Raw genomic sequence first — 23,901 nt, forward strand, 5'->3', positions numbered from 1 at the left:
CACGATAGCACAAAGGGGCTTATTGGAATGTTGCAGCTCTGAGATTGCAAAAAATCCTGAGCCATAGCAGACCCCCGCGCCCAATCCCAAGCAGCATGGTGTGAAGGGACTTCTTGCTGTCCCAGGAAATCACAAACAGCCCAGTCCAGTCCTAGCCATAGTCACTCTCGTCACTATGCACTCTGAGGCTCATGCCATCTCTTAAGTGAGGCCAGACTGCTAAGGCTCAAATTTTGATCACAGGACTATGGGGGCGATACAGTGTCCTAATTAAGGAGATCCCTTCATTCTCTGACACCATAATTTTGAATTGTCATTGAATGATTTTTTATATATTACTAGTACCACAATGATTTACACCCTACATTTTAGGATAGAATGCTGTCAGGCACTGTAAAATAGCATGGACATCTAAATTCAATCTATGCACTTAAATCCATGTATTTTATGATTATTTACTAATCCAATTTATATAGTCAGCCATCTCACAAAGAAGCAACTTTGGGCAACGTACAACAGAGCTAAAATCAGTTAATAAATACATTGAAATTATAAAAGTCAAGCTAAAACAAAGAATAATAGAAAAAGGGATAGAAAATAGAGCCAGATCATTAGTTCTACTGTCCACTGGAGTCCCCCAGGTCTGCTGACATAACCAAGTCTTGAAGGACTTCTAGAAGTTCAACAATGACTAGAGCAATCTAACCTCAGGGGGTAAGAAGATTGCACAGTGGGAAGACCACAGCAGAAAAGGTCCACCACCTAGGCCTACTAACTATAGCTTCCTAGGTGACAGAACCTGTAATACTGGATCTGATGTGATCTCTGTTGGATCTGATAGGACAGGTAAATAAAATTGAGACGAGGCAGTCTCTCAAAAAACTGATGATGCCATGAAGGGCTTTAAAGGCCAACACCAACACCTTGAATTGGATTAAGAAACAAACTGGTAACTAGTGCAGCTCACGAAGCAGAGGTATGATACATGTTCTACCAGAAACACACATATCTTGCTCACGCCACTGCAGCTGAAGTTTCTAGATACTCTTCAAGGTCACTTATATACCAAAACACAACTCCTAAACTTATTCTCCTAACATTTTAGGAATTCGAAGATGAATGACTAAAAAAATATCCAAACAGTGAAAATACATTTTGAGTAAGCGTTCCATCATATAATTTATATCCTACACGCAGTGGGGTGGCTCTCTGAAAGCATTTCCCCCCCAATATGCAATCTTTTAAAGTGAATATATTTTAGGCATATAGTCCACATTTTACATCACTTAAAATAGTTTGGTTTTAGTGTAAGGGACTTTTAAAACATTCTTATAATTTTTATATTGCAATTAAAATTTTGACCTTTATAAGAGAGTATTGATATATGGCTTCCCTGAATAGACACGTCTATGCATTCCACCTAATCACTAATTGCCTGAGTTCATGGAATATTCCTTTCCAGAAACTACAGTGACAAACAATGTCCTTTGTTAGGAAGAACATCTGATGAGCTTGCAGCTGATTATTAGATCATCAACTTCACGCTTGATTTCCAAACAAAAGGTGGCCTCATGCTCACTAATAAGACTTGACACAATACCACAGTGTGCTGATAAGCATGGGACTTTGCTAGAAGTGGTGCCTTTTTGCTTCTGTAACTTCATTTCAGCCACATTATTTTCTCACAGCATTCTAACCAATAGAACCATATTAAATTATTTCATCTCCGAGAGGCTGCCATTATGTTTTGCTTTTTTATTTTATCATTTTTGCATATTATCAAATGCAAAATTATTATTCAAGATAGCTTTTAGGCATAAGCAAGCAGTCATAATTGTATCTAAAACCTAACTCCTGTTACACACATTGCCACATTTCTTTGAAGTACTAATGTTCATAAGCAAGTTTCTATTTTCAACACAACCACAGATACATGGGTACACACACATCCATAATTAATGTTGTCATTGGCTTCATGTTAATTCCAAGGAAAGGGTTTTTTTCCAGAAAGAATGTAATAATGAAGCTAAATTTGCTTTTTGTTCAGCAAGTCAGAGGTCCACTTTGAAAAGTAAGACCAAGTATTTTGCAGACTTTTAAGGTTCTGTCTCTTCCACAGGGGAAGTAAATGAGTGAGTAAAGCGTGAGTATATTTCATGCTCATTAATGTATAGATTAATTTAAATTTGGAAAAGCAAGAGAGTATTTAAGCATCTAGATTTTTATAAAAAACACTGCCTTTTTCTGTGAAATTTCAACAAAAAGCGTAATTCAAACTGTCTTTAGAATTTTTTTGTTCATAGATCTTTATATGATCTGTGTGTGTGTATGTGTGCGTGTGCGTGCGTGTGTGTGTGTGTATAAAATTATGCCTGTATATCTTCCAAAAACAATGATATGTCAATACCATTCTCCATAATCCAGCCTCAGAATTAAGAAAAAAAATCTACTTTTAAAAGTGACTAGGCCACATTGCATACTAACAGTCTTGTTTCATTTTTTTTTTTACTAAACAAAAAAAAATTCCTCTCAATTTTCTTAAATAATATGCATTTTATGATCGATTTATTTATTCTATTTGTTAAGGTCTTAGAGCATTTTATTTGAAATTAATCCCAATTTTTTAAATAGTTAAACCTATTAATCAGTGGTGGGTTCCTGCTGGATCGCACCGGATCGCGCGCGCTCCCTTTCAGCGCTCCACCTGGCTTGCGCGCTCCCTTTCAGCGCTCCACCTGGCTTGCGCGCTCCCTTTCAGCGCTCCACCTGGCTCTCGCGCTCCCTTCCGGCGCTGAAACCGGAAGTACAGTCTTGCCCCGCCCCTGGCGAAGCAACGATGCCTGCCTGCGCTCCACCAGCTCGGCTGGGAACGGAGCGCTGAAAGGGAGCGTGCAAGCCAGGTGGAGCGCTGAAAGGGAGCGCGCGCGATCCGGTGCGATCCGGGAGGAACCCACCACTGCTATTAATATATATATATACATTCATGTATCTGCAAAATTTCAATAAATACTACATAGAATCTAGATAAACTAACAAAATTAACACTCGTGCTTCAAGTACTAATATACCTTTTGATTTTTCATTCTGAACTCAAAATATAAAACAGAAATAATTTTGCTCATGAAAAAAACCAGAAATGCAGCAAAATAGAAATAAATGCCTTAAGGCAGAAGAATATAATAGGGCATTATGTATGGGGCAAAGAAATGTGTGGCAGGATATGAAAGGATTCAAAAGAAATAAGAGACTGACAGATGAAAGAAACAGGACATTCCTACTGTAAAACCTAGGCTGGAAAAGAAAGTGTACTATTTTTATGTCTTTACAAGACAGAGGAATAGTATTATGATCAATAACAGCTTGGAACACAACATTTAATGTCTGTAAAAATATTTGGTCTCAAAAGATTAACCAAACAGCTAAGTAAAAATAGCAAAGATGACAAAATAAAATATTATCTGGGTAAAAAAAAGACAATGGACCTTGAGTATATGCATCTTAATCCATATAAAAAAACTAAATAAAAGTGCAATTTTATTTATGTCTGCTCATAAATACGTATAATTGAATTTAATGGGATTTACTCTTGGTTTGAACTAATTTGCAGCGCAAGACAAACAATGTACAACCTTAGGGAACAATAAAAAGCATCAATATAGGAAGAAAATGAAATAAAAGTAAGTAAATTGCAGTTTAATTTGAAGGCCAACCCAGATGCATTCTACTTTCAGCAAAAAATGTTATTCAAGAATGGCATAGGTTTTATAAACTACAGGGCAATCCATCTTCATACAATGTTTATACAATGCCTTGTTAACAGGAGAGCTATGGCTTGATAATAGAGGTTGAACTCAAATTTTTTTCACTTACTCGGCAATCCCTTTGTAGTGTTTTCATCAATGCGGTGTAGGTTTCCAAGTCAAAATATAATCCTTCGTGCAAATCTTGCAAGAAATCCAAGTCTTTAAATGTGGGATTAGACTTCTCCCGTTCTTTTCGGGATGCTCTTCTTTTGTACGTAGACCCTTTCAAGTCGTAGTTATAATGCATTTTTAGTGCTCGAGGCAGAACATTGTTCATCACAACTATCCTGATATTAATACCTCCCGACTGAACACAGTACAGGCCATAAAATTTGGGTAAAAGCGTCCTTGGGTTCTGGTTGAGATTCTTAAAAGAAACACAAAATATACCAATGAACATTTGCAATACCATAACGCAGCAGTGTCCATCCTTGGCAACTTTTAAGACTTGAGGACTTCAACTCCTGGAATTCCCCAGCCGGCCAATTCTGGGAGCTGTAGCACACAGGTCTTAAAGATAGTCTTGCTGTAAAGTATAATCCAGATCACAGTTTTACACAAAAGTAAGCATCAATAGGCAAATCATTTCTATTTCAACAAATCATTTTTGGACCCACCACTAAAAAGTGTCCATATGCTAATTCAAGCATTTTAAACTTTAGTTAGGTGGTTGAACTCTTAGTCTAAGGCAGATTTCTCAAACTTCGCAATACCAATTTTACCTACTAAAATTATAAATTAAATTTGTGCAACCCCTTCAAATAAAATTAATGACTGATTTTGTATAAGGGTTGGAGTAGAGATAAATATATTATTTTAATAATTTAATTCTAATTTTTATATCAGTTCAAACAATAACAGATCCTTATAACTCTACAAGATAAAACCACTTCATTGGGAGTAAGCCAAAACATCTCCCTCAGTAATGTTTGAAACCACTTTAGTGGTAATGATAGACTTGCCATTAATTCATAAAATCTGGGTTTCATTCTGAAAACAGTGATTCTCATTCAACCAAAGAAATGGGGAGGAAAAAAACCAGGAAGTTCCTTGCCCTAAATTAGGTTCTTTTAAGCCACTTTTTAAAATACTACAGCTTGCAAAACGCTGGATGTAAATTGCTTCTGGTGCTCTTTCTGCAGGCAACCACCCTAAGATAATAATCACAGTTTATCTTCTTTTCCCCTTCCTGCTATTCCTACAAATCCATTTTCCCACTCATGATTTTCTTCTTATACCGCTCCTTCTTTCCTTTACATTTAATTCTCTCCACAAAGTAAGCAGAAAAATCAAGAGTTTTACATAAGAGTCTTCTGCCCTCAAGCACATTACTCCATCTTTGATTTTTTTTTTTAAAAAAAGGCTTAAAAGTTTTGTATCAAATTGGTATGCCCACCTGGAAAGGACCTGCAAGGAGAACAACATGCTTAAAGCTTGAGAAGCTAACATCTGCAGCAGTAGTGGGATTCAATTTTTTTTACTACCGGTTCTGTGGGTGTGGCTTGCTGGGCGTGGCACGGGAAGGATACTGTAAAATCTCCATTCCCTCTTCACTCCAGGGGAAGGTTACTGCAAAATCCTTATTTCCTCCCGATCAGCTGGGACTCGGGAGACAGAGAATAGATGGGACGGGGCCAGTCAGAGGTGGTATTTACCGGTTCTCCGAACTACTCAAAATTTCCACTACCGGTTCTCCAGAACTATGTGTTTTCTCCTCCTTCTTGGATTATGCCCTGGTTGGATTGTGGCTAAGTATTACTTGAACCGTGATTATTAATTAGAATGAACAATAACCATATTTCCCTCTTATTAACTTCAAATCCTGATTTAAAAGCAAATTTGGTTAACAAGAATGGAAAGTAATACAGTATAGCATAAATGTTATATTTCACTATATCTAAGACAGCCACTAAGCAAATTTTGCATCGGTTCTTATAGAGCAGTTTTAAACTTTCAATCTGCAGTAAATACTACACTGCCATCAATTTTTGGCTTCTAAAAAGATTTTTCATACCTAAAAAGTGAACAACCAAGGAAACAGTGTTAAGCATTGAAACAGAGAAAATAAAAGTTGTATCTAAAAAGACAAATTTATAATTTGGTCCTTTAGGGGTAAATGATTTATCAATTAAACCAGATACAATGGGATCTCTATCAGTATACATGAACAATTATTCCACTTATTAAAGAAAATTTGTCTATTAACCTCAATCTTATTTTTTAATTTCTCCTATTTATTATATGCAGTATAATAGGATCACAAATTTAGAGGGGAAAAGCCATTTTTAACAGTCACAAGAACATAAGCAAGAGTTGAACAAGGGAGTTAAACACACACACACACACACCACCTTAAAAAAAGGACATGAGTATCTTTACCATGTAGTAGCCAGGCAACAGTTTCTGAAGGAATTCTGCTTCTTTGTGTTGAACTGTTTTGATTATGAATTCATCATCACTAGTGACAAAGAACAAGGACCCACTGGCACCAGGATTCGATAATTCTATTAATGGTTCACTGCAAATTGAATACTGAATACAGAAACAGAAATTTAATGCCATTCTGGGAAATGGATATATAGAAATATGTTTTTAGGTATTTTATGAAAGGAAGGAGGAGACCTTTGTGTACCAAAATCCTTGAAGCTATCCAGACTATTCAACTGTGTCAGGTCTAATTTTTTTTAAAAAAGAAAAGAAACAGTAATAAATCTTTCTCCACGACACGGTAAACTAATTCTGACACAACTGTTAGAACACCAAGTGTTATTGGTGCTGATTAAAAAGGCTTCTTATGACACTTTTCTTTTTTGCATAATTTATTGAAATACACAAACAAAACTTGCAAGGGGATATATATTGTCTTACACAACTGTTTTTGTCTGCAATAGAATATATGCAATGCTGACCTATGATGAAAAACTCTCCTGGTTAAACACGTGAGTCAAAACCTGAAAAAATCTAACAATCTGACAAAGTGGAATTAACTAATGTCTCTGGGGGCAAATATCTGCAGTTATGTTTTAAGTCCATGTTTTTGAGGTTTATAAAAAACAGATTTAATCCTCTGTGTGTGGTGCTGTAAAAACTCAGGTCAAAACAGAACTCAGATTAATCCTATTTTTTCTCATTTTCACTTTTGTAAAAGACAGAGACAAGTTATACTTCAACAGAGATTAAAACAATATAAATAATTGGGATGCATAATTTAAGAATTATTTATCTTATCACAAAGGGTACAGGTTAATGTGAATGAATAAAAGAAAAAATAAATGGTGTATTATGTTTAGAACCCTCTCTGAACTGCCAATTTTCTTGGTTTTACCTGCTTTATATTTTTTGGAATATTAAACTATTCCTAATTATGAATACTTCCTAATGTATTTTAAAATGTGTTCTCAGCAGCCAGAATGGGCATAGAGATATTCAGATATGCAAACTTCATTATAGCTCTTTTATCTGAGGAACTGAAAAAATGGAAGTTAGGAAGAAGTCAGTTTCTCACAAGATGATGTTTCTTTGATAAGCTGCATATTCCCAGGTGTACCCAATTTTTGAAAAGTTAAGGAGAATTTAAGAGGCAGATTAAAAAGAAAGCACAATGAGAAGTCAAAATATGTCATCAAAAATTAAATTTTACAGTCAATATATAAAGGGTGCACCTGGTGTATTTCACATTTTGGGGAAAAGAATTATTGAGAATAGAATTGTTGAGGCTCAGATATGGTAGTAGCGGCCATCAATGTTGCTTAAGCACTGATTTTTATTCCAGATTAAATAAATATTACTTTTTTTACACTGTGCTCTAAAAAAAAGAGCACACATTGATATTTATTTTTCATCATGATTCTTGCTAGAAATCTGTCAAAATAAGATTCCCCTTAATTGAGGTTTAGTAAAACCTCAATTAAGGGGACTTATTTTGACAGATTTCTAGCAAGAATCATGATGAAAAATAAATCAATGAACTGCCCCTGAAGACGTTGAGAAGAAAGTTTTCCAGCATTTTTTTAAAAAGTGAAATTCTTCACTTACAAATTTGGCATATAGTATACATATATAAATTATGTTTTAGCACTGCACATAGATGTGTTTGTTTTACCTATTAATGCACTTAACAAAGTATATTTATGTTACTTAATGATGCATCACTTTTTTATTCAATTGAAAACTATATTAAAAAAGGTGAAATGAGATTCAGAGGTTTTGCCAGCGGTAACTTTCTGGCAATGAAACAACTTTTTTATCATTTTGACGAGTTTTGAATTTTATGCTACACTATTTATTAAGTGCCACATTAAGTACAAAAAAGAAAAGTTGCACGCTACACTGAACTGCAAACACAATGCAATACTACAGCTCTTTTAACTATTCAGAACAAGCATTCAATAGGGATCTTATGGCAGCAGTTCCCATGGTTCACTCAGTGTTACATTTTGCCCTGTGCATGTTTGAAAGGACATTCTATAGGTTGCTTAATTTTCTTATTCCTTAGGTTATGTTCCCCTAAGGAAACATGTATTTATACAGGTTAGACAATTATAAGGAAATTAATGAATTACATGTCTTCACTAAAATTCAATCAGCAAAACCCACAGGAGTATTTAAATTCAATTATAGTATTTCTAGTAGAAATAATGACTTGAGTAGCAGCCACACTTCAGTTGGTGAACTGTCAATTAATACACCAAATTTTAGGACAAGCAATTAAAAACTGTAACTGGAAACTGTTCAGAATGTCTTGCTAACGTAGGGATCTTAGACCCAATCTGTTATAGACTATATTTAAAAGAATTATTGCTACCTTTTCTCCATTAAAAACAGATACACAGATGAGTGGAATTTGGTGTATGAATCAAAGCAATAATACTAAATAATTCTCTTCACTATAATGTCAGGTGCATTGCTCAATCTAATCACAAATCAAAGTAACTGATGGTTACTGGTTCCGAAGCAGAAAGAGCTTTTGGGTTCTTTATGTTCTATGGGGAAAAAGAAGGAATAAGTCTTACCAAGTAGTCATCAGGCTTAATACCAAAAAGTTCTCTGAAGTAACGGAAAGCTAGAGGAGCGTAGGTCTTAAATCTAAAGTCTGGATAATGATGAGCAGGAGTCAGATTGCTTCCTTCACTGAATTGAAAGAGAAATTTAAAATATTATGTCTATACATATGCCTTTACAATATATACATCTTAACTTGAATTTTAGTTAAAAAAAAATAGGAGCCTTTTCAAAATCTTCTGTTTACTTAAGAATGAACAAATGTACCCTGTTTCCCCGAAAATAAGACCTCCCCAGATAATAAGCCTAATCGGGCTTTTGAGCTCATGCGGTAAAATCAGCCCTCCCTCGAAAATCAGCCCTCCCCGAAAAAATTGCAACACAGCAGCAGCCATGAGGTGACCATGCTCGCTGCCTCCTGCACCTCAAAAATGATAAGACCTCCCCAAAATTTCTGGGGAAACACGGTAACAGTATATGAAGATCAATCAATCAAACAATTAATCAATCAATCAATGTTTTTGGCTTCTTTTCTTCCAATATTATTCTTGAAGAAAACCAATGCCTTTAAAGATGTACAGAATAATAGTGTTTCAGGCAACGAACTTCTTCGTCAAATGCTAATTATTAACATCAGCATCCCAATAACATTTCTCAATAAAAAACTTTATGTATTTCATTAAAATTGATACAGATTACAAATTTGAATTATAAAAGAAGAACAGCCCTATTTCAACCATATCAATATACTATTAAAATGTCTTGAAAAAATCAAATTGAATTTATTTTTCATTCTGTTCTTTCATCATTTCTGATTTTTACTCTTTAATTGCTTAATGTTTTTAACCAATTAATTATTTTCTTCTATTTTAAAGCATCTTTTCTGCTCTTCCTGAGAAGAACTGAACTACAGTAATAAGATTCCACCTATAATTTCTAAAACAGCCTATGTCAGTGATGGCGAACCTTTTTCTTACGGCGTGCCAAAATTGTGCACATGCCCACTCAATCTCCTCCCCCACCTGCGCATGTCCACGCGCCCCCCCCCGGTGCATGCGACCCCTCCCTAGGCTCCAGAGGCTTTCCTGAAGCTTGGGGAGGGCAAAAACAGCCTCCCTGCCCCCCCAGAAGCCAGCAACGGATCATTTCCAAACTTCCGGTTGGACTTTTGGGGCCATTTTTCGCCCTCCCCAGGCTTCAGGAAAGCCTTCGGAGTCTGGGGAGGGCGAAAAACACCCCCTATGTGCTAATGAGAAGTTCAGAAATGATCTGTTTCTAGCTTCCGGAGGCTCTCCAGGGGACAGGAGGTGGCAGTTTTCACCTTCCCAAAGCTTCAGGAAAGCCTCTGGAGGCTGGGGAGGGCAAAAAACGGCCCCAACGGGCCAACCGGAAGTTTGGGAATGAGCTTCAGGTTGGGCTGTTGGGGCCATTTTTCACCCTCCCCAGCCTCCGGAGACTTTTCTGAAGCCTGGGTAGGGCAAAAACGGCCGTCCCTAAAAAAAAGAGGGAAGGCTGCAGTTTTTGACTGAGAGAATAAGCATTTTTAGCTATTTGCTAGGTTCAGTTTTAAAACAAACTGACTTCAAAATAAAGAGATTAATGAAACTTCTGTAAATCTATAAATTGCATCAAAGGTGCAAAATGTGAAACACATTGTATTTTTATGCTTAACTCTTGTAATTTAATGTTACTTTCCTCAGGAAATCCAGATGTCTCTGCATTTGGCAATCATTATTTTAAGTTATTTGAGCTGTTGAATTTTTTATATCTGCAGGTCACGGATTTCAAAAATTACTATTTATCAAACTCTGCTTGGAAAAGGCTTTTCAAGAGGAGAACAGTGAATGCGATCCCAGTTGTTGAATCACCAAAGTGTAAATTCATCTTTTATTACAAAGATTTTATTTCCTCTGTTGCTAGTTTTTGCCTATTTTCTTCAAACAGGAGATAAAACCAATTTTTGAATTAATCTGCGTCACTTCTCCATGAAGAAGAGCAATCACTTTAAAACATATTAAGTATTAAGCCATACTGTTACAATGATCAGTCATTGCTAAATATCTATACTTTTATATGCCATTTAGTTAAACCTTTCATTACATTTTCTTTGGACTTAACTAACAGCTTTTAATATTAACATGTAAATACTAAATAATATGTAATAACGTACTCTCCACAAATATGCCCCAAGATAGAGCTTCCTTAAATACATGAAGAACAGACTAGAAATTTAGTTTTGTATAGACTTCAGAAAAATATCATTTTGTTATCTTTTAATGTAAGCAATACCTAACAAAATAATACAAAATTGTTCAAATGGACCATATAAAGATCTATATAGACCCAGGGGAATTTCAACCAAATCTCACAAGTTTTCTTTGGATTGTTTTTTAAAGTGAGGTGAGTACAAGAAACATGTATTAGTACTTTGGAAGGAAGACTGGTTATCACTAGAATTAATCAACAAATCTGGTAAATAATATTCAGGGAAATAAAAAATAATTAACTCATCCTTTACCTGGGAAGAAATACACTTTCGACTACGTAGAAATCTTGCATAAGTACATCTCTGTCTGGTTTGGATGTAAGGTTGCCCACTGTGTATCCTATTCCCAATTGTATGGCACCTTTGATAGCTGAAGATGCAGTCTGCAAAAACAAATATATGTTATGTTTAAAATTGTCATTTTGCAACACATGGGTTTTTTTTTTTGGTAATCTTCTACATCTCTAACAATATTTCAAAGTCCTGGCTTCCTCTACCTAAAAAACAAGTTGATTCCTCCAAGAGCATTTCTCAGATTTTGAGACAAACGATCTCAGTACATCATACAAGTCTACCAGAAAGATTAAAAAAAGCATTATTTGAAACTCATAGGTTACATACTGTATGAAAAGAAAGTTCATACCTCAAAAGCTGCCTACTAGTAAGGGGGGGGGGGCAAAATTGAGCATTCCTCTGCCTGCACTCTCCCTTTTCACAGCAGATGGTCTACAACAGAAAGGACTCTGCAAATCTTCCGAGTGCTCTGGACTTCTAACAGCTCCCATAAATCATTATATAATTTAAGCAGGAGATGAAAAAAAAGCAAAAAAGGAGAACCTCACTTTTCCAATTATCATGCTCCTAAACTTCTTCCTCTACTTTCCTTTTTGTTCCCTTTCTCCCCTTTCTTGCCCAATTGTGGGGAGCTCAGAGCCTGCAGTTTAGGAAGATGCTCACAGCCATGATGTTATGCAGCCACAGAGGAATGGACAAGGCAGAAGAATGAATTCGAGTTTCTAATGGAAAGAATCAGCTGACAGGGCATCACTGTCATCTGTGTAAGCCAATTATTACCACAACTATAGTGGCTAGATAACTGGTAAAGAAAGTAAATACCTCCTGGGCTAAAATGCTCCAGTGAAACTGGACGGAGGATCCCACTGAACACTGTAGTTAATGGGCCAGGAAAGGAAACACTCAGGGAAAAAGAAAAACAGCTAGTTATTGTCTTTCTGTGAGTCAAAAAAATCAATATATAGGAAAATCAATATATAAAATTTGTTTTTAAAAGGCGACTTTTCATGTCTGATTTTCAAAATGTGATGCTATTAAGAATGTGATGGTGATAGCTTTTGAAAAAGAGAGAGAAGGCAGAATTCTTCTGAAAAAAAATGTCTATGGAGATTCTCAGTCATCCAGGTCATGGTTGTCCCAAAGGTGCTTTTTCAAGAGGCAACTAGACTTTCTGGTGGAAAGTCCAGTTGCCTTTTGAAAAAGCACCTTTGGGATTTCTGAAAAAAATCTTTTATCCATAGAAATCTCTCAGTGCTACACAGATTACAAATATGTTATTTATAGATGAATACATATGTTTTTCAGCAGTCTGAACTATTCAGACTAATATAGAATCAATCTGGTTATATTATAAATGTTTGAAGTTAATATGGCAAGCATCCGGCAGTGTCTTCTCCACCTACAGCCAACAAAATTAAAACTATACCCTTGGATTGTAAAGGACTTCTGGCATCCCGGAGTCATAAACTCTAGAAACACACAGCCAGAAGCCCAAATGAAAGGACTAGGCATTGCCTTCTGTCTTTTTCTCATAGTCTGATTTTATTGAACTTTTATAAGAAACAAAAGGCAGAAGTTTTAAGCTATCAGCTACTGCTTAAGGCTTCTATTACATCCTGGTTGCAGAGATTTAATTGGTGAGACTCAGTATTTCAAGTGGCAGAGTAGATTTTTAAAAAGTATACTGTCCAATTTTATAAATCACACAATTTCAGTTTGTGAATGGCATGATGATATGAAATAGACAATACATTCTATTGCATTACACTCCTTCCCTTTTGTTCAAATCGACATATTTTGCTCTATTTGTGTAAGAACCTCGTGTATCAACTCAAACATGTACTTAGTCAATGGTTATACTAAGTGGAAAAAAGACTCCTCTCTTCATGAAATAAGCAGCTAACTCTGCATTCCTACAATAAATTACAAAGACACCTTAAGTGATTATAGAGAGTTTCATAAAATGGATAAGAGTTCTGTTTACCTAATGAAGTAACAAAAGAGTAATTATACTAAGTGGAGCCTTTGACTGGAAGTGTTTGTATACAATTTGTCTTTTAATTATAGAAATCAGTGACTACTGAATCTGAAGAAGCAGCAAAACTGGAAATAAAGTAAGGAACTAATCCTCAAATGCATGCTTGCATATAATCCTAAATATAAGCAACCATCGTGTGACCTTTGAAACAATATCAGTTAAAGACTTCCTACATGTGTGTCACCTCTTGAAATTCTAGTCCAAGATGTGTCAGCATTTTTTACTGAAATTGGTCACCACATAAAATATAGACCAGCTTGGAGTCTAAGGCTTCTTTCTCTGAAACCAGATACCAGTAAACACAGAGTCAAATAAGAGGAGCAAAACAAAAAACAAAAAACTCCACCACAAAAAACTCTTGAATTAATTAGACAAATTTCCTATATCTCTAATTTGCACAAAAAAGATACCACCATATGTGGTAGTAGAGGATTTGCCTCCAATGATTTGCTTTATATAGGTAGGCAGATCATACAATCTTACTTGCTTTTCTAAAGATGTATACATTTTTGCAACTTCATTCCCCTGAAATGGAACATGTATGCAAACTAGACATGATGATGATAATAATTTTGTGCAAACCATTTAACCAAAGTTACATAATTTGGTGTGATAGACCAGGGATATTAACTTGGTTTGGAAATACCATATCATGGATAAGCCAAGAATTTTAGATGCCAACATGCACATGCAATCTCCCTCCCCCCATAAAAAGAAGTTCAACTTATCTGTGGATGGGTGTCTCTGTGATTTTATTAATAAAATACATGTATACTGATACAGTAATACTTTTCCAAAGTTCCTGTATTTGCAATATATATTTGCATGTAAGCCCATCTACAGATCCTCAAAATTTAAACCAAAATATCATGAAAAATGCAGGTCAGCTTTTCTGCAGATAGTACCCCCCCCCCCCCCCCCCCGGTATTTTGGTTAAAAACTCTAGAGTTGGCTTATCTGTGGATGGGCTTCTATGTCAGCAATTACAGAACATAATGTTCTCAATTATGAAATTGCTAACTTAACAAGCTTCACAATGCGGTTATTAAGGATGGTAAGCATTATTTATGACATGAAGTCATAAATGTTAGTGGACATTTCATCTTTCATTATTCATAAGGCAACGAAGAAACCCAAGAAGACACGCCAGGTTCTTCGACACTGAGTTTATATTTTAGAAAGCTCTTCCCCCCAAACCTTGAATAACATGCAGAGGATACTGTATCTTATTAGATAAACTTATTTCAAAGGATCATGTCTTAAATTATTGAGCTAAATTTATTGGAAGGTTTAGCAATTGTTTGTTTCTGGATTATGTTGTGTATAGATTTTTTAAATTCTAGATCGTAAATCATTCAGAATTTGGTTTCAGATAGGCTGCTATACAAATGTCTTAAATAAATAAATAATAAATAATTATGCTTTATTTTATGGATGACTAAATGTCAAATCAAACATTAAAAAGTACCATGAGTCCTTCCTGTTTTCATACATCAAGTATTCTAAAAATAGAACAAAGGCTCTGTAAATGATGCAGTTACTGCTCGTGAGTATTACTACAGAATGAATAAATTTTATATAAATCAAAAAGAACAATGCTAAAGCATGAACAAGAAAGTGTTATAGTTGAGAACGGATCATTTAAGAAAAAGGAATAATCTCAAAATAGATGTAAAAGTATTGGTTTTTATAAAACAGGATTGAGAAATCCTTTATTTTGTGTATTGTAAGCAAGTAATTTATTGCAATCATTAAAAAGAAAAAATAATTACAATAATTTTAAAGCACAGAAAAGAAAAAGTAACAGATTGACATGTGCTCAAAATATGTGTGAACCAAACTGTTCTGTCTCTTATGTTTGCATACTGATATTCCAACTCACTTTAAAATTAGCCAGCTGTTTTTAAAGGTGAAAATCCAGATGTATATTTTACTTCAAAGTTCAGAAGCCTGCATATTCATTAATATAACTCTGGGGACAGAAGCCCAGAAAAATTAGGTCAAAAATTCTTTTTGAGGATTGAAAAGAAAGTCTGGGGGAAAAAGAGCTAAGATCAATTTCTTTCCTAATTATTCAGAGGGTTTTTCCCTACAGGTTTTCTAGAAAACTAATCTACAAACTGGCTCAGTACATTAGTTTTAGTTTACAGCACTCAAACTTCCAAGTAATTACCTCTTCCTAACCATCTTAAACTTTACAGAGTAAACATAGATTTGATTAAACAAATATTAGCTTCTATACAAGAGTGCACGAGTGCATCATATTTGCTGAACTGGGGTGTGTGCTGCAACAGTGCAAGGTGAGCAGTAATGAAAGGGAGCTCTCTTTAGTAGAAGACTTTATCCTCTCAAGCCTAGAAATGGCCTCAGGCCACACCATTAAATTAACAGTAAGCCAAAAATATTAATCACTAGACGTGAGCTGCTTCCTCAAGACTATGATAGAATTAGGAGAGCCAAATTATTCAAGAAGCTTAGAATGAACTTTAAATGGTTATTAATCAGGAACAAATGTGAACAAATAAAAAAAGGGAGGACAATTTTAGATTTGGAGGACAGAATGATATAAATTATATTAGCTTATAATTAAATATTCTTGAACAATTGAAAAATAAAAACAAATATTGGAATGCTTGAAACAACATAGGATGAAATAATTATTTTATCCTATGTTGTTTCAAATATTCCAATATATTGAGATTTGTTTTCAAAAATTTCTCCATGTCACAATCATATAGAGAATATGTTCACTAATAAAATTAGAAAAACAGATTCCAACCCCACTGGTATTGGCTGAACTGAAATAATAAGATGGATGGGAATGATTGAGGATCAGGTAACTATTTAATAGTTTGTTCTTGGGTCATGGTTACTGTCATTTTAAATTCTTTGCTGTAGAGAAGCTAAACTGAACTATACAACATAGGTGGCAACATAATGTTGCCCCTTACGTGTTGTGTTTCCACGTACAAATACATTGTTCATTGCAAAAATATGCAATGTGTGCACCTTTAAACAGTTTTAATTTTTAAAATTTTAGGTATACTTCATAAGATACAAATATGTAATATTAGTATCTCTTCTAGTACTAGAGGATTAAAACTATTCTTTAAAAAAATAATAGCAATTTATGAATGATTGCTAGAATATATCCAATTAGATATTTGAATATAGAGAGAGATATGGACTGAGTTGAAATTTCTGAGAGAAAAATATCAACAACAATTATTTTGGCAGATAAAGGACTTAATTCTTGAAATTTTAAATTATAGTTTACAATATTTTATAATGTACTGAACACTATGCAAATTTTTGGATAGGTATTAAACATGGAAAACTGGGTTGATGTCTTGTGATCATCTATCAAGGCAGCTGTCATTTGGATTTAAATAATTTCATATATTAAATTTATTTTGGAATATTATTATTTTACATTATATTATACAATAAATCTTGCAGGTGCTTATGAATTGTATACCCATGGCTACAAAACTAGCAGGATAACAATGGAAAAGGATATTGCATCCTTTTATAGTTGCAAAATGAGCCTGATGCTACAAAAGTCACTGCTGGCCCCCACTATACTGGACAATTTTTATCCACTATTTCATATAGTGAAATAACAGCTTCAGAAGGCCTTCAAGGAAGGATATTGTCTAGATACTTTCCAGTTGGGATTCAGGCCCAACTGTGGGGCAAAAACAGCATTGGTCATGGTTATAGATGACCTAGATGGGCTGTATTTGATTTCTTGGCAGTTTTCAATACTATTGACCATGATCAACATTGTGTTGGTTCGCCCCCTTCCTTAAGAATCCATCCCAGTCATTCGTGACGGGAGAAGTGCTACCCTCAGCCTAAGTGAGTTGCCACAGGGTTTGATGCTTTCTCCTTTTATCTACATGAGGCTTCTGGGTGAGCTTATCCATCACCATTGGGTGTAGTACCATAAATATGCTGATGATATTCAGTATTATATTTCTACCTTTAGTAAATTAAATGAAGCCCTGATCTGGCGGCTGGAGACTGTGAGGGTCTGAATGGGAAACCATGGGCTTCAGCTAATCCTTGCAAGATCGAGTGGCTTTGGTTTTTCAGGCCCTCTGACTCCAGGACTATGCCATCTTTGAAGCTGAATGCGGTTGTCCTATCCCAGACAGACCCAGTGTGAATCTTGGGGTTCTCCTAGATTCATAACTTCTGCTTGATGAGTAGATGGCAGTCATGGATAGGAGAGCCTTTACACAGTTTTGTCTTGTGTGCCATGTGCGCCTGTTCTTGAATCAGCAGGTCCTGTTTACAAGTCACTCATGCCATAATCACCTCCAAATTGGATTACTGCAATGCACTCTACAAGGGTCTGCCCTTGAAGAGTATCCAGAAATTTCAACAGGTAGAGAATGTGGTGACATGGACAGTAATGCACGCTCCTGGAACAGAACATGTTGCAACTCTACCCAAGAGCTTCACTGCTTGCCTATTTGCTTCTGTATCCAATTCAAGTTGCTGGTTTTAACCTTTAGAATCCTTCATCAAGTGGGACCAGGCTATCTGAGGAACCAGGCTACCTTTCCCTACTTGCCCCATCAGATCTGGCAGAGAAGGCATGCTGTGGATACCACTGACCAGGGATCTACATTTGGTGAATCCAAGGGAGATGTGCCTTCTTTGCTATGGTACCCGCCTTATGGAACATCCCCCCCCCCAAAAAAATTAAGATTGGCCACATCCCATCTGACATTCCAAAAGGCCCTCAAGACCTTTTTATGTGACTAGGCTTGGGTTCCTATGGAACTTGACCCTTGGCAAGATAGCTCCATTGTTGAGAGGGCCACTTCTTATTCTCCCCCTGCTTTGATTGTATTTTGAGTTTTTTGGTATATTTTTTTACCAGGGTTTTAAAAATTTGTATACACTGTTTTTATATTTTTATCTATTATCATGTACCACCCAGAATTGCCTTGTTAAGATGGGCAGTCATATACACTTGCTCAATAAATCAATAATAAGAATAGGAGAACATTCATTCTTTATCAATTATTATCATGTTATAGAAAGTTATTCTCTCTATATTTGAAGAAGTACTTCACCATTAGGAGTCTTGTGCACCACTATTTTGAGATTTAAACCACATGTACTGATTTATATGCTTAATTTGCCTTTTTGTTCTTATAATAAAATGCATTTTACAATTGTATCACATGATATGGTTATACCATTTAAGGCTATTTTGGTGCCTAAGAGCCATATGTTTTTCTAATGATGTTTTTGATTCATCTATAATATATGGCAATTCCCTTTCTAATTAACATTATTATGTTGTTATTGTTGTTTAATGTAGTTATCCATTTAAGATAGACATAGTCCAGTGTTTTTGTATTGTATTTTTTTCAGCACTGCTCTAAACTAAAATTTTAATTACTGTTATGATGTAGCAGCTCCTTGAAGTACTTTGGCTTTTGGTTGTATATTGCTTTTTAGAGTATAACTGTAGGCTGAAATACTTCAAATAGATAGCACTGACATTCTAAGCAAAACATTTACAGTAGTAATTTAATGGTTTATTTTGGGTCAGATGGACCAACATGAATTTGGAGTTTTGATGGGAGACCAGAAACCAAATAAAAATGTTCTTTTGAGATGATAGATCCTATCTAAGTAGCCCTTAATATTAATATTATTATCAATAATAAGAACCAGTTTGGTCTGGTGGTTAAAACATCAGGCTAGAAACAGAGGGACCATGAGTTCTAGTTCTGCCTTAGCCATGAAAGCCAGCTGGATAACTATGGGCCAGTTATTCTCTCTCAGCCCAATTCATCTCAGAAAGTTATTGTTATGAAGAAATAGGAGGAAGGAGGAGTATTAGATACGTTTCTGCCTTGAGTTGTTGATAAAAGTAATAAAGGTAAGATATAAAACAAACAATATTTTCATCAAATACAATTTATACAAATGCAAATAAATACAATTCTGTCTTGGCAATTTTGTCCTCTCTCGCAGGTCTGGCCCTGTTTTTTTTTTTTACTGCATTCAGGATCAGAAAGAGCCACCCCCAACAGCTGGTGCCAATAAGGCTGGCAGTACCCTTAATGTTTTCCAATAGGAAGGAGGCATAGCTTCAGAAGTGATTTTGTGGCGATTAATTTTCTTCTTCAGAAAGCAAGGGGAAAGGCATTGATTTGAGGCTCGTGTCCCAGAAGGATCGTGGCTGGCAAACCGCTGCCTATAACTGTATAGTAACTATATAGTATGTATCCAAACGTATTTTCTTGTGTTCCAAGAACCATAAAGCACAAGAGAAAAGTGTACATTCTACCACTCTATACAAGCTGTTAAAAAATGAAATCATTTTGAATCATTCGAAAAGGATATAAAACTTTACAAACCTTTTTATACGTTTTCTCATTTTGTTTTTCAGAAGGGGGATCTCCATTTTCAGCTATAGTCTGCATCTGAAAATATTTAAAAGCACAAATGTGTTTTATTTGTAGTGTTCTAGCTCACCTTTCCCAAAAATGTAACAGTCAAATTAAATAAAACCTAAAATATAATACATCAATGTACAAGGAACAACTAGTTTAAAATCAATAATCAGGTGGTAGTGCCGCTACGTTATGCCAGACAGTCGGTTTTATAGATTGACACCTGTGGACTTTGTTATTATTTCCCCATTCTCTCTATAATTTGGGGAGCCGTAATTTCTAAGCCAAATTGTACCTCTGGATAATCACAGCATCACAGAATATTCTAAATACTATTGTTCTGACCTAGGCTTCCTTAACAAGCATGAAGCAGAGTTTTAGTCCGGGCAAAACCTCTTTTATTTACACCACTGTGAAGGCTTGGCAAACAGTCTTTCAGAGGAATATTTATCAACACGAACCATATCTCACTTGGCGAGCTGTCAGAGTTTCCAAATGCAGGGCAAGGCAACATTTGGCACAGAGTCTCTTATAGTCACAAACAGAACTTTCCACTTTTGAAACAACCGAAGGAACAAATTGTTTCCTGCAAAAGCCCACTCCCCATTCGCTCCTCTTTTGTTTCCTATGGGAGGGGCCAATCACCTCCAAGGTGTGCCTTTACTCCCAAGTTGACCCTGCTTTTTTAGTTTTTCTTGTCTTCTGGCAGCTCTGCGCATGTGCACACTGGGAACAGGCACCTCTGCCTCACTGCTGCCTAGCTCCTTCTCTGCCTCCGACCCAGAGTTTTCCTCAGCCCCCAGGACTGGCCCATATTTGTCCCCAACCTCCTCACTGTCCAACTCTGCTGCCAGTTCCTTGGGCCACAACAGCTATTAAAAGGCACAGCAATAATAACAACTCTGGAAAGACTTCATCTGATGTCTGAAAGATAGTAACTAAGAGAACAAGAAAAGGGCCTGTAATAAAGACTTTAATTGCTGGGAGATTCATGTTGTAAAAGGTAATCCTTCAACTGTATTAGTCCCAGTCCTTTTAAGGTTTTAAACACTAAAATCAATCCTCCACGAGACTGGAAACAAATCAATAGCAATGTACTTCTCTGAATACCAGGTTGATAATATGCTCAGGACAGTCATTGCTAGTAAATAATGTGGTTCCTCTAATGGTGAATCAAACCAATACTTGCCAAGGGAAGTCCTAAAAGCAATGCATTCCTAATCTGATCATTACTGAAGCATGAGTAATAACAGTCAAACCATGTCTCTCCAACAAATGAGTTCAACAACAGAGCAACCAAAGCCACATGGAACATAATAAAGAGCTACCTTTAGCTCCTTTATAAAAAAATGTTTATAGGAATTTTAGTCAAGACAAAGCAAAATTTTGCACTAATAGTTCTATCTTATCTTAATAATCAGTGATTGCCATTATATTTTATAGTCGCTACACTCACCCGAATGGCCCACTGGATTGCATGGATGAATTACAATCCTAACCTAATATGGCTACCATAGCTGGGGGCCTGTTCAGGTTTGTTGGGCTTCAGAGTTTATACAAGTATATATACCCTTGTGCACTTAGCTGTTTCTATCTCATGGAGAACAACTATAGAATCATAGCCTATTTAGGCAAACCAGCCCCTTCAACTTTGTGTAGGAATTCAAATTAAAACATCCCAGACAGATGAGTGTCTAGCCTCTACTATACATCTGATGAGTTTTTATATATAAATTATATGCAACATTCCCAGTGATCTTTAAAATATCTCTGGATCATTCCCTTTCTGTAGCTGTGGAGAGATGCTCGGGGTGTTTCCCTGCCAATGCCAATAGCATTGGCAAAAATGTCATGAGCACATTAGAAAATTTGTATTACATCTAACCAACAATAGATATTTAATGTAATTCCTATTTCTTTATGCATAGAACATGCACAAATATCAGTGAGAAGAGATAGATGAAACAGCAAATAAAGGGAAAGAAAAATATTAGTAAACTCACCAAGATAAATACCAATTAGAAAGTTTAAAAATTTTAGGGGCAAGCAAAGAGCCAGGAGGTCATAAAGACATGAATAAGTATGGGTTTCTGAAAAGTCTGTCTCTGTGTCCCTTATCTTAAGGAACAAATAAACTGGTAGAGAATATGATTGCATTTTCTTTATCCTAGATTCAAAATGTTCAGCTCTTTTTCTTTTAAAAAGCATTTTTCTTTTTTTAAAAAAAGCATTCACTAAAATGCTAGAGTGGGCCTGCAAGCTGATACTACATAACGGGCACAATGTCCTCTCGTAGATAACATCTTTATTTAAGAAAAATCATTAAATAGCTCATCTGGCTTCACAAGCTGATTGCAAAGCAACACTTAAAAGAGGGAGGTTCATAGTTCATGCTATAAATATTCCTTTACTAAACTCTTCTTTGAAATTGAAATGTGCTAGTTAACAGACTGATGCCTACATTGAACATATTATTAGTCAAAATGCATGTCCTTCTTATTTAGGTTGTTGATCTGCTCTTTTGGTCACCCAAAGAGCTATGTAAAACTTTATGAACATAAAACAAGATGTTTATAAACTGCCCAGACTCTGCATACATTAGCAACCACTTACTTAATGATTCTTCGAGGTTACAATAAAGCCAGAGACTTATGACAGGTCCTTGAAGTTGTGGTCATTGCATGATCATGTCTCCATGATCATGTGACTCTAATTCGAGCACTTGGCAATTGGCTCACATTTACAACAGTTGGAGAGCCCATAACCACACCATTGCCATTTGAGATCTTCCCTACCAACTTCTCACATGCAAAGTCAAGGGGGAAGCCAGCAGGGAAAGTCACAAGTCTCCCCCATAAGTCACTCTTGCTGCTTTTTTCCCTCAAGAGACCAAGGGTAGGGTGAGTGTGGGTCCAAGGCAGGCAACTGCCTGCCCAGTTACAGTCAGATGATGCCACAGTGCCACTTCCCTGTCTGCGCCCATCTCCCACCACGTAACATAAATTCTGGTTCTATTTACCATACTTAATCAAAGGCTACCTGTAATCACAAATATATTTTTCCATTCTTACGGTAGGCTTAATAATAGCAACAAGTAGTAACTGTTATTAATAATATTAGAATGCATATACCTTTCTTAGCTATGTTACGAACAGCCTGCAGTTGAGAGAGGGAATCAGCCCTTTCATTGATGCTGTCAATTTTTCCAGGACACTGTTAAAAAAAAGAACTTTGTTAACCAGAGTAAATTATTTTAAAAATATTTTTATATAGAATAACAATCAACAAAAAGCAGGGCCCTACACACACACACACACACCATTTATGTGTTATTACATTCATACCAGTGGTGGTATTCAATTTTTTTTTACTACCAGTTCTGTGGGTGTGACTTGCTGGGCGTGGCAGGGGAAGGATACTGTAAAATCTCCATTCCCTCCCCACTCCAGGGGAAGGTTGCTGCAGAATCCTCATTCCCCCCCCCCCCGATCACCTGGGACTAGGGAGGCAGAGAATAGATGTGGGTAGGGCCAGTCAGAGGTGGTATTTACTACTCAAAATTTCCGCTACCGGTTCTACAGAACTGGTCAGAACCTGCTGAATACAACCTCTGATTCATATGTTATTTATGATCATTCTAATTACAGGTGGTGCTCGACTTACAACCTACCCGAAAAAGGGGAGTTATGACCCAGATCTGAAGTTCTTTTGAACAAAAATTTTATTGGTTTTACAAAATTTTTAGGAAAAAGGGTAGTGGAAAAGGGTACAAATTATGGCAGCTACATTGTGCAGAGAATGGCACTCCCCCCGACTCTCATAATTTTCACTTGTTAATACATTAAGTAAAATACTACTTAACAATTTTTGACAGCATATTTTACCTTATATTTTCCAATATTTTCAATCTATTTTATATCCAACAGAAAAAAATTCCCTGTATCAGCAATTGCAATGCTTTTCTAGCTCACTTTTGTGATCTAAGTTTTCTCGATGCTGCCTCTCCCCCCCCCCCCCCACCAGCAAGGCTCCGGCACCTCCCGTGTCCTGCGTGTCCTGTATAGTGTCAACAGC

The 23,901-nt window shown here is 36.0% G+C and overlaps 1 protein-coding gene across 5 annotated transcripts in view; it reads right to left on the minus strand.

The window, feature by feature from the left end:
* The window catches only part of PIP5K1B (phosphatidylinositol-4-phosphate 5-kinase type 1 beta), an 83,770-nt gene that overhangs the window by 24,913 nt on the left and 34,956 nt on the right, over nt 1–23,901 (minus strand). For all 5 annotated transcript variants that reach the window (XM_081943656.1, XM_081943657.1, XM_081943659.1 and 2 more), the window contains exons 2-7: nt 22,959–23,040; nt 19,792–19,857; nt 11,323–11,453; nt 8,816–8,933; nt 6,183–6,335; nt 3,871–4,170 (exon numbers count right to left, since the gene is read on the minus strand). In XM_081943656.1, coding sequence (XP_081799782.1) covers nt 3,871–4,170; nt 6,183–6,335; nt 8,816–8,933; nt 11,323–11,453; nt 19,792–19,857 — 768 coding nt within the window. In that variant the 5' untranslated portion in view covers nt 22,959–23,040. The remainder of the gene's footprint in view (nt 1–3,870; nt 4,171–6,182; nt 6,336–8,815; nt 8,934–11,322; nt 11,454–19,791; nt 19,858–22,958; nt 23,041–23,901) is intronic.

This window comes from Natrix helvetica (genome assembly GCF_964273705.1).
Source record: "Natrix helvetica genome assembly, chromosome: 2".
Lineage (NCBI taxonomy): Eukaryota > Metazoa > Chordata > Lepidosauria > Squamata > Natricidae > Natrix > Natrix helvetica.